This window comes from Pongo pygmaeus, chromosome 21 (genome assembly GCF_028885625.2).
Source record: "Pongo pygmaeus isolate AG05252 chromosome 21, NHGRI_mPonPyg2-v2.0_pri, whole genome shotgun sequence".
NCBI classification, from domain to species: Eukaryota; Metazoa; Chordata; class Mammalia; order Primates; family Hominidae; genus Pongo; species Pongo pygmaeus.
This window is the reverse complement of record NC_072394.2, coordinates 19,059,482-19,070,338: the sequence shown is the minus strand read 5'-3', so window position 1 is coordinate 19,070,338 and position 10,857 is coordinate 19,059,482. Positions and strand designations below refer to the sequence as shown.

Genomic DNA, 10,857 nt, shown 5'->3' with positions numbered 1-10,857 from the left:
CTTGCACTTTTACGTGATGCTTTCTGTGCTTGGTCATTTATTATGGTATTGTTTAGTGTTCAATTATTATTGGTCATTTATTGCAGAGAACTTCTGCCACTCACCTAATTTCTCATGCGACTAATTCAGATAATCAGATCAGTAGTCATCCATGCAGCATAGGGGAACACAGCTTTCTCTTTTGTCACCTGGCAGAAGGTAAATATGCCCCTCCAGGGCAGCTGGACTCCTCCAGGTTACATGGTTGCTGGAGGCCCCAAGCTTGTTCCTCAGTCCATGGTTGCTATCTGGCCCCCTCCTAGTGTGTCCTTAAAACTGTGGACTATAGAAATCAGGGAAAAAAGTGTTCTGTCATTTTTTTAGATGGGAGTTTCACTGTGTTGCACAGGCTGAAATTGAACTTCTAGACTCAAGAAATCTTCCTGACTCACTCTCCTAATTAGCTAGGATTACAGGTGCAGCACCACACCTGGCTACTCCATCATTTTTAACCATGTTGATACATCACTGCTGAAATCTGCTCATCTCTGCTCGTCTGAACTCCCAGACACTATACTTTAGAAAGTAGCCTCTTTCCCCAGATGCATGACAGACACAACATTTGCCTAAGATCATCAAACATCTGGAGGAGCTGGCCAGCTATCTCAACCTGCCACTTGCTATCACTCCATACTGGATATCACACTTGTACCTCCTCCTAAGAGGAACCTACACTGGTATCTTTCCTACTGGGATTAGAGAGGTTGCTGCATCAGGACAGCTGACCCTCCCTGCAGTGCATGCCAGCTTCCTGACAGAAGATGACCACTGGTGGTGTCATCACATATGGGGCAAAGGTCAGCACTCTGGCCTCCCTCCGTCACACTCCACCCACCAGCACATTCTCGCTATTTGGGTTACCTACATCTCCTTTCCAACGATAAAACAAAAACAAAAACAAAAACAAAAAACAAACAAACAAAAAAAAGAGGATTCCTTGACCTTCAGTTTACCCTCTGTACAGCATGTCTTCCTGAGTCTGGACTCCCAGCTGTCCCAGGAAGGAGGGAGCCACAAAGGAGAACTAACTCCTACCCTTTGGAGATGATCATTCTGCTCACAAACACCTGGTAAGGGACTTCCCTCTCTTTCCCTTCTCTGGGAATCTCTCCCCATTTACTGTCTAATTAGGAGGGATACATGCATCTCTTTGAAGATCTTCCCTCCCTCACCCAGCAGTAAACACCATTGGGACACCTGCTGTATCTGCCAGGCTGCACAGCTATTCTAGGGGTGCTGGATTCACAGCGGGGTGAGATGGTCACCAGGCCTCAGGTAACAAGGTCCCCTATCCTAATACTGAACATGAGCACCCATGAGTAATATGGATCCGGCTGCCAGGTTACTGCAGATCCAGTCCCAGCCATGTCTGAGCCCAGGATGACTCTTGGCCAGCTTGTCCTCATCGCTGGCACATTTACGTGATGCTTTCTGCGCTTGGTTGTTTGTTTATTATAGTACTGTTTAGTGTTCTAAACAGGTTTGGGCTGACACTGGCCAACCCTCACTTCCACCACTCCCAAGAGAGTCCTCTGGGTGTCTTGCTAAGGTCCAGGGTTTCCTGGTGTTTCTGGCCATGCCTGCCACCTCGCCATAAGGGCATTTGCCACAGGGTCACCTTCAGGCATGGAGGGTGGGGTTGAGAGAACAAAGGGAGCAGCTATCTGTTCAAAGCCTCCTTCCACCCTCCCCACTCCTGGAGTCACTTTCCAGCCCAGGCTCTCAGCATCCCGAGCTGGGGGTTTTGTCAGCCCACAGGGCATCCAATTAACGACATCCTCTCAGTCTCTGGAGAAGAACTCACAATCTTGGCAATGAAGCAGCTCGGGTGCCACTGGAAAGCCACACTGAGCAAAGGACGAAGACATACCCAGGCTAGCTCTGCAGGACTCCATTCCTGGGAAGCTCAAGAACAGACAACAAAGGAGTCTACAGGGCTGGATGTGGGCTGCCAGGGTGATACGGGCACGAGGGTGGGCTGGAGAGGCAGGAGGATACCATCTGGGGCAAGGCAGATGTCACAGGTCTGGACAAAGTGGTAACACAAGTTTATGCACTTATGAAATCCCCCAGATTGGGCACATACTATTAGGCATTTCATTGTATGTAAATTCTGCCTCATTTAAGGCAATTTTTAAAATGCCAGGTGAGTCTTCCAAGCAATGCACAGAGGAAAGGAGCCCGAAGCATGGCTGCCTAAGAGAGAAGCAAGAGAGGCCCGTGTGTTCCTACATTCATCCCGCGGCTGCTGCTCCCTCTCCTGACACCCCCACTGCCTGCCAGGGGTCTCCGTGCACCTTCCACTGGGCCCCACACACAGTTACCAGGAGACTCCAGGTCCTTTCCTTCCCTGCTCACATCCCCTCCAGGAGCTTCCTCTTCCTGGAACAGGCACGCTCAACACTACCTCAGGGCTTTTGCACTGGCTGTTCACCTCTGCCTGGGGCTTCTTAACCTCTCCAGTCTCATAAAGACCTCCCTGACCAGGGTCCAGTGGTCTCTCTCTAGCCCCTGTTCTATTTCACTTCCAACAGAGTGAGTGTAACTCCCTGATCCCAATTGTTGATCATAACCTACCATCCCCTACACACACTGTGTAGGAATTTACTGTGCAGCCATAACCACCAGCCACATGTGTCAAGGGACACTTGAAATGGGGCCAGTCCAAAATGATTCCTGGGATAAGTGTAAAAAATACACAGGGAATTTCAAAGATTTACAAAACCAAAAAAAAAAAAAAAAACCACACATAAATGATCTCATTAATAATTGTTCCCATTAGCTGAAATAATATTGTGGTTGTATTAGGTTAAATAAATACTTTAAACATTACTTTTACCCATTTATTCTCTTCTTTTAAAATGTGTCTACTAGAAATTTTCAGTTGCTCATGGGTTCATGTCACATCTCTGTGGGCAGCAGTTCTGCAATGTCACCTCTATGACTCATCAACCAGGTTCTGTCTTCAAGCCCTAGACCTTCTGGCATGGGGAGTAGCTGGTGATGTTTGTTTATTGAATAATGAGTTATGAAACCCGAGGGGTCCTGAGTCCCAGCCTGTTTGTTATGAAAACAGAATCCAATGACCTTTTCCAAAAAGGTTAATTCCCTTAAATTTGGCAAAGAAATTCTCCATATTAGGGTGTGGATAGGGTCTTCTGGAACCTTCTGAAATAACCTCTCTGCTCCAGAGATTTGGAGACCGTGACCAAGTTCTCCTGGATGCCCCTGACATCTGAAGACCCTGGGAGGCCAAACCCTGTATTTTTCCCTTTTCTGAGCAAACAGGAAGTCATATTGCTTTCACATTCAAAGGACCAGTGTCACCTCTGTGGAGACCCGGTGACTGAAGCTTGGAAGCACTGGGGAAGAGAGGCATGGCTCGGGGAGGCTGCAGTGAGGACAGGAGTGGGGAGGAGGGGGAGATGGAGGAGGAGGCCTGGGAGGGGCAGGGGGAACTGAGGCAGGGAGGGAGCTTGTGTTGGCAGAGGAGTGAAAGGAGAGATGGAGAAAGAGGGGATGGGCAGAAAGAGGAGGAGGAGTCAGGGGCGGGGCATGGAGGTGGGTGAGGCTGGGCTGCCAAGGCAGGATAAATGCACAGCTGCCTGCTGGTCTGGGCTCCCCGCCTCAGGCTCTCACCCTACTCTCCTGAAGCTCCAGCTCTGTGCTCTGCTTCTGAGGAGACCATGGCCTGGCCCCTGTGTACCCTGCTGCTCCTGCTGGCTGCCCTGGCTGGGGCCCTGGCCTGGAGCCCCAAGGAGGAGGTTAGGATAATCCTGGGTCGCATCTATGACGCAGACCTCAATGATGAGTGGGTACAGCGTGCCCTTCACTTTGCCATCAGTGAGTACAACAAGGCGACCGAAGATGAGTACTACAGACGCCCGCTGCGGGTACTGAAAGCCAGGCAGCATGTGGGTGTTGCCTCCACCCGAGGGGTCCTGAGTCTGTTTGTTGCCCGACCCCCAAGATCATTCCCAGCAAATAAACACTGACATATTCATGATCTAGTGCTCAGATTCATTCAGATTTCCCTGACTCTCCGCTGATGGCCTTCATGCTTAAGCATGTTCCCGGGCCATATACTCAGCCACTGTCTGTCCTCTCAGCTTCCTTTAACCTGCAGCAGCCACTGTGTCTGTACCATGACCGTGGCATTTCCCAGGGTCCAGCAGGTGTGGATGGAGACTGTGCAGACTCTGGGTGGACTTGATGCTGCTCAGGATGAGATCCAGGACCTGAGGCTCATCCTCCTCCCTGAGTCCCATCCACAGGGGCCACACAGGAACCTGGCTCCCTGTTCTGTAGAGCCCTGCTTCCCTCCCCAAGTCATGCCCTTGGGCACAGCCCCTTAGGGCTAGTGGCCTTCACACTCAGGCGGGCTGACCACCCCCTACAGCCCAGGGCGGCTGAGTCCCTGCTGGGGTGGAACACACCTGACCCTTCCTCTAACAGCTGATGCAGAGTTAGACCTCAGCAAGATGAGGACAGCAGTCCCCCAGCAGAGGTGAGGAGGGTGTCAGGTCAGGAGGGAGCTTCAGCAGGGCTACTGGGCCCAGCTTCACCTGCATCCCATGGCAGAGCAGCAAATAGTGACACAGCCTTTAGAGCTCCTCCACCTTCTCCTGGAAATTCAAAGGAATCTCCATCAGCCCCATTTCTCCTCCTGTAGCTGTCAGCTGGGGCTTTCTCCCTGCATACGAGGCACAATCCCTGGTGCTGTGGTCCCCGCTGGCCTGCATCTCCCACTCAAGCAGGACAGTAACTTGGAGTGAAGCACAGGGCATTGCAGACCATCAGGACTGGAAGCCTATTTTATACATGGGTAAACTGATACTTGAGGGATCTCAGTAGTTCCTCACATTTCCAAAGATTCCCTCATCCCAGGTTTCTCCACAGCTCTGCCACATTGTGTCTGGGAGAGGCCCTTTGCAGGGAAAGGTTTCAATTCTAGTCTGCAATTGTAAGACAGGCAGGTGTGCTGCTGACTTGAGAAATGTATCTTGAATCTCACACTTCAAATGGTGGCATCTGAGAGGCCCCATTGACCCAAAATATCTGTGTGTGTGAAGCATCTGATTTCCTACTCTAAGTGCAGTAATAAATCTAGGTTAAACGGAGGGAATGAGATTTTTGGAAGTTAGCTGAAATTTTGTCATCAGACAGACTTCCTAGTAAAGATTGTGTTCCCTCACCCCTGAGCCACAGGTAGCAGAATTCTGTGAATTATTTTACCCAGCGCACAGAAAACAATGTTTAAGGGCAAGCAAGAGGCTCAGCACCCTGCCACCTCACAGGAAGATGGGGCTTGTGTGCCTTGTGGTGACATGTGGACAGCTCATGAAGCCCCTAAGCAAGTCCAGTGACTCAGACACAGTGAAGTGCCTCTAAGTGCATGAAACTGATGGAGAGCGCTGTCCGTGTGTCCTGTTTTCTCATGTGTGTAGATCGTGGCCGGGACGAATTACTTCTTCGACATAGTGGTGGGCCGAACCATATGTACCAAGTCCCAGCCCAACTTGGACACTTGTGCCTTCCATGAACAGCCAGAACTGCAGAAGGTACATTCCTGATGTGGGTCCTGGGCCACTCATGCACCGCAGAGGGGTGCATATGTGTCAGCCTCTGCCCTACACATGTTTGGAGGGTGTGTTTGTGTGCAGGTGGGTATGTGGGGAGCCATGTATGCATGGATGTGTATGTGTTCATGTACATGTGGGAGGTTGTCCATGTAGGTGGGCGTGTGGAAAGGTGAACATGTATACACACATGTGCCATTGTGTGCAGGGAGATCTATGGGAGCATGTGTGCCTGTGTGTGGGTGTGTGGGGGGAGTATGGAGCTTTGTACATAGATTCATGGGGATGAGGAGTCCAAGTGAGTTTACGTAGTTGTCTATGTATGTCCTTCCATGGTGAGGGAGGGGGTCAATGTGTTTGATTTGCTAGGAAGGCTTTAGCTTGGGAATGGTTACTAGAAGGTCAACTCTGCCTGCTTTGGGGTGTTGCCTGTTGGACGGGAAGAAGCAGCTGTGGGGCTATGTGCTGGGCAGGGAGAAGGGGCTCTGTCTAAACCCAAGGCTCAGGCACCTGCATGCAGCCACAACCTCGAGGATCACATTAGTGGGACCTAGAGGCCTGTTAGCTGGGAAGCCCTGGACCTGCGCCGCTCACCCAACACCAGCCTCTCCAAGGACCTGCTGGTTCTTGTGAAGTCTCCACTCAGGGGAGAGCCGCACTCTCCTTGTTGCCCTTTCCCCATGCCCCAGCTCTTTGAGGGGGAGCTGCCCTGCCCTGGGTTCTTCCCTCTGGCCCCTCTTAGTGCTGGCCTGAGTGCTGGAGGTGGAAGGAGCTGGGGGAAGTGAGCCACCTCCCCATGTACTGCACCCTTGCGGCTCCCAAGGCCTTGCACAGGCTGTTCCTCACAGGGTTGTGCTGGGACAGGACCCTGCAGGCTGGGGTGGGGGACCAATGCCACCTGGTGGCTTGGAGCCTTGGGAGGACCAATGGAACTGTCACTATTTATTCTAGTTCAGTGCTCTGGGATTCAGCAGGGGTGGGTGAGGTCCCAGTGTCTCACCTCCATCCTCCTCATCCAGGCTCTGACATTTCATGCCTGGGCATCTTCCCCTTTAACTGTAGCCCGCAGTGATTGGTGTTCTCTCTTCCCTTTCACAGAAACAGTTGTGTTCTTTCATGATCTATGAAGTTCCCTGGAATAAAAGAAGGTCCTTGGTGAAATCCAGGTGTCAAGAAGCCTAGGGATCTGTGCCAGGCCATTTGCACCGGCCACCTCCAACTCCTACACCCTGTAGTGCTCCCACCCATGCACTGGTGGCCCCCACCCTGCAGGAGTCCTCCCCATCCACCTGTGCCAGGAGACAGACAGAGAAGGCCCCAGGAGGCCTTTGTTGCTCAGCAGGGGGCTCTGCCCTTGCTCCTTCCTTCTGGCTTCTCATAGCCCTGGTACATGGTACACACACCCCCACCTCCTGCAATTAAACAGTACCATCGCCTCTCTCTGAGTTCTTGGCTGTCTGGGGATGTGCACACCGGCAGGGTTTCTGCAGTTCCTTTATGAAGCCTCCTTATTCTCCTGGTGTGGAGATCAGAGGAGTATCTGGGAGCTGACGCCACAGCAAGGCCACCAGGGGAGCTGCTGCCACTTTCGGAGACCTGAGCTTCAGAACAGGGAGACAGCAGCCAGGGTCTGGTAACCCAGGTCTTCAGCTGCAGCAGCCGCTAGTGAGGTGGTCAGGGAGAGGAAGGGGCCCAGGCAGCTGCCCCAGAAGTTGGGTTGCTACTTTGGTCTGAGGTCCTGGTCCGACCAGGAGGAGGGAGCTGGCTGTGTCCACAGGCAGGGGCCAGGCCTCGGTGGAGCTCGCCAGGCTGTAGATTCCATCTGTGCTTGCAGAGTCGAGCAGAGTCCAGGGACTGAGCTGCTCTCATGAAATCCCCTAGACACTAAGTAGATAGCGATCGACGTGTAGTTCTTTCCACAGGAGACTTTAGGCCCCTACATGGAAACAAAGTCCAAAAGTGTGTGTGTGTGTGTGTGTGTGTAACTGATTGGGAATGCCACCCAAACCAAAGACGGGCAAGATCACCCACAGGAAGCAGCACCTGCTGTCATCCATACTGGGAGGGTGCGCCCCAGGCTGGGAGGTTGTCTCCTACGCTAGGAAGCTGTGCCCTAGAAGAGTTTTACACTTTTTCATCCAGACGCCCTTTCGCTGGACTTGGATTTAAAATGAGCACTCAGGTCAGGCTTCTTGACAGGGATGGAGAAGCTAAAACAAAAATGGATGTGACATGCACTGGACACTCGATTTTTTCACAAAGGATCTTTTAGTTAATAAATAACATCACCTTAGTGTCAAAACCATTCTGTAGAATAGTGGGTAGTTGCGCTGCAAACAAGAGGCTACAGTCCTAAGACCCCGCCCATTGCACCGCCTTTCCCATTGCCATTTCTGGGCAGAGGGGTGCAGCCCTCAGGGCAGTACCACTGGGAAGGGTTCTCAACTATTTTCCAAGCCTAGAGCTGTGTTGACCAAGAGTGGCTGCCATGAACACCGAGGGGGAAATGACAAAGGGGAAACTGCCCAAACAGCCCTGAGGCCAGCACCCCATGTGCCGCACATAGAAAGCCAGGAGGAGCATGGTTTGTTAGGGAGAGTGGGGAGCACCTGCTTCATTTCCCCTCCACCCCGACGGGATTTAACCAAGGTTTTGGGTTGAGAAAACTGAAGCAGCGCCCAGGAGGCCATCAGCTGAGGAGATTTGAGTTTGGGCCTTACCCGGTGTCGGGGGTTAGGGGAATGCACACACTGATTTAGCCTTCTGTTGGAAGAGAGGGGCTGAGAGCAGAGCAGCATGTGCCCAGGAATCGTGGTCAGGAGCGCAGTCTTCCCTGCATGGAGATCCTCATGGTTCTCTACCTGGTGCAGGGTCTGTCTTGACATAAACAACCACCATCCAAGGACACAAGGAACAGGTGAATTCGTGTAAACCAGTAACTTTTCTGACAACTCTCTTCCTGGGGAAGTGGAGGGGGAATTCTGGCTCTGTAGAGGGCTCCCTCCACCATCTCCCTGTGTGTCTGTTCCCTAGGAGGGGAGCAGGGGACAGGGAAGCTTAAAGGTGAGCATGTGGGTCTTCGTCTTCTGGACCAAGCTGAGAGTCTGGGCTCTCTCTGGAAGCTAGCTACCAGGTTTTGGGAGTAAAAAAGCCTCCTAGGGGTCATGTTTTGGAAATATTGCACCCCTTCTAAGAGTTCCTTTAGCAAAAATAATGTCACACATTCTTGCTAAAAGAGTAAAAACCACAGAGGTTAGAAACTCCACCTTCAGCCTAGAGAAATCACTGTGGAAGGAGAGATAAGACCATTGGAGGCCTGGGAGGTAGGAATCAGTGCGGTCATTCCTTGGGCAGGTGGATTCTCAACACTATGACCACAAGCAACCCAGGTTCCATGAGGTCTAAGGCTTACATAATACAGACGGTTATCTGCATGAAAAATAGCACAATATAACCAAACAGAAACTAAGCACAAAAGTTAGTGTTTATTTAGGAAGAGGAAATAAGTCACAACAAATTAGTCACTTTAAAATCCTGAAAAATACTACAATCATCCCAAATTCTGGAAAATAATATACATCTTAGTGCGTTCAGTCACTAAAGCAGATTTTGCAGTCAACAGACTCAGAATTATGGGCCTGTAGCCAAAAGGGAATAAATTCACATCAAGAAACCTGGGATGACTCAAAAAACAAAGCAAAGAGATTATTATAAGACTATGGGGAGGGATTTTTAAGGCTGTAGTGATGGACTCACAGCATAGCAGTCGTTAGTGTAAAGCAGCCAGTGTCAAGTCTGGTCTGCAAAGTGGACCTAGGTCCTGTGTCTCTAGAACCTATAAAGTCCAGCCAGATGTGGAATATTCCATCCAGAAACCCCTTCTCTGTGGCTCTGTGCTTCTGTGTAAAGCTGGATATAGATCCTCCAGGCAGTGGGATATTCTTTTACTGATAAGCAAAGTTCCTGACAGCCCATGATGCTAGAGAACAAGGTCTTCCATTGAGTCAGAAAGCAGTCATCAGCCAAGGAAGAGGCTGTTTGACATTTCAAACCTGCAGCTTGAGAAAAACATTGTTTCCAGTTCATGATGCCACCGACTTTGACCCCATCAGTCAATCCATTCACACTGCAGATGAAAGGGCAGATTTGCCCTTCTTAAATTTGTGTTCTTTTTACTTGCTAACATAACATTTGTATTAATTAACTACTTGACACAACAGTGTAACAAGTTATTTCTATGTCTTCATACTCAACTATTGAGTCACTATTTGCTTCATCACATGACATTGATTTTATAATAGAATTTAATTTAAATATAGCAGAAAGATAAACCACTAATCACATTCCACTAAGTTTAATCACTTTAAAGTTCTGATAAATACTACAATCATCTAAAATTATGAAATAGTACAGTCAATCCTACTTGTGAAAATCATGGTTTATAACATTGTCTTTCTGCTTCAAAACTCACATTGGTAATATTATGCAAATTTGTCTGATTCTCGTCTAATTTGGAAAAGCTTCCAGTTTTATTTTATGTGAGTGCTAAGATTTGAGTATTTTCTAAATTTTCTTGACTTAAGATTGATAATCTTAAAGACTCTATCGACAATGCTCACTAAACATAGCCATTTTAAAACTCTCACTGTTGCAGTGGGCTTCAAAATTGGGCAAATGTATAATTATATACTATATCAATTACCTTACGAATGTGCAGAAAGAGTTTGTCCTGAAAGAAGTAGTTCTTCAAGCCATTTAGTGTTAGTCAAAGTTTTACGCCTGTGTTGTCTGGAGCTGTGAGATTTCATCAGGGTAAGAGGAGGATGGAGGCCAAGTCTGATCCACTGGGTTTGTGCCACCTCACAGGCATACATCCTTGCTGTGAGTAGTTCACTACACAGGTGTGTACCCTACAAATGTGAAAATCAAGAAACTCTATCTCATTAAATTCCCATAAAAAATAAAACAATTTGGGTCTCACTTGGGTAAAATGAAAAACAAAATAACATAAAATAAAAACAAATTGCATGGTACACTAACTATTGTACATACCATATTAGTGAGTACATTTTCAGGAGGATAACACTTTCATTTTTGACTAGGTGTCAAAAAGAACCCAATCCTTTGGGGCTGATTTTCAGCCTTCTTAAAGACAATAAATTCCAAACCAAATTTCCTATCCCATCAAACTGAGCTTCATAAGAAAGTAGAAAAAAAAATCTTTTCCAGACAAGCAGTC

At 49.1% G+C, this 10,857-nt stretch overlaps 1 protein-coding gene across 1 annotated transcript; it reads left to right on the top strand.

The window, feature by feature from the left end:
* Positions 1-3,725: 3,725 nt before the first annotated feature.
* LOC129021996 (cystatin-SA-like) lies at positions 3,726-6,800 on the top strand. Its single transcript, XM_054468121.1, has 3 exons — positions 3,726-3,953; positions 5,487-5,600; positions 6,717-6,800. The coding sequence occupies exons 1-3, from the start codon at positions 3,726-3,728 to the stop codon at positions 6,798-6,800; spliced, it is 426 nt and encodes a 141-aa protein (XP_054324096.1).
* The last annotated feature ends 4,057 nt before the right edge of the window (positions 6,801-10,857 follow it).

Excerpts from the sequence above, each read along its gene's own strand:
- LOC129021996 (XM_054468121.1), top strand. The coding sequence starts at position 3,726 with ATGGCCTGGCCCCTGTGTACCCTGCTGCTCCTGCTGGCTGCCCTGGCT. Across the intron at positions 3,954-5,486 it reads TACTGAAAGCCAGGCAGCAT|ATCGTGGCCGGGACGAATTA; the intron begins GTGGGTGTTGCC and ends TCATGTGTGTAG. Across the intron at positions 5,601-6,716 it reads AACAGCCAGAACTGCAGAAG|AAACAGTTGTGTTCTTTCAT; the intron begins GTACATTCCTGA and ends TCCCTTTCACAG.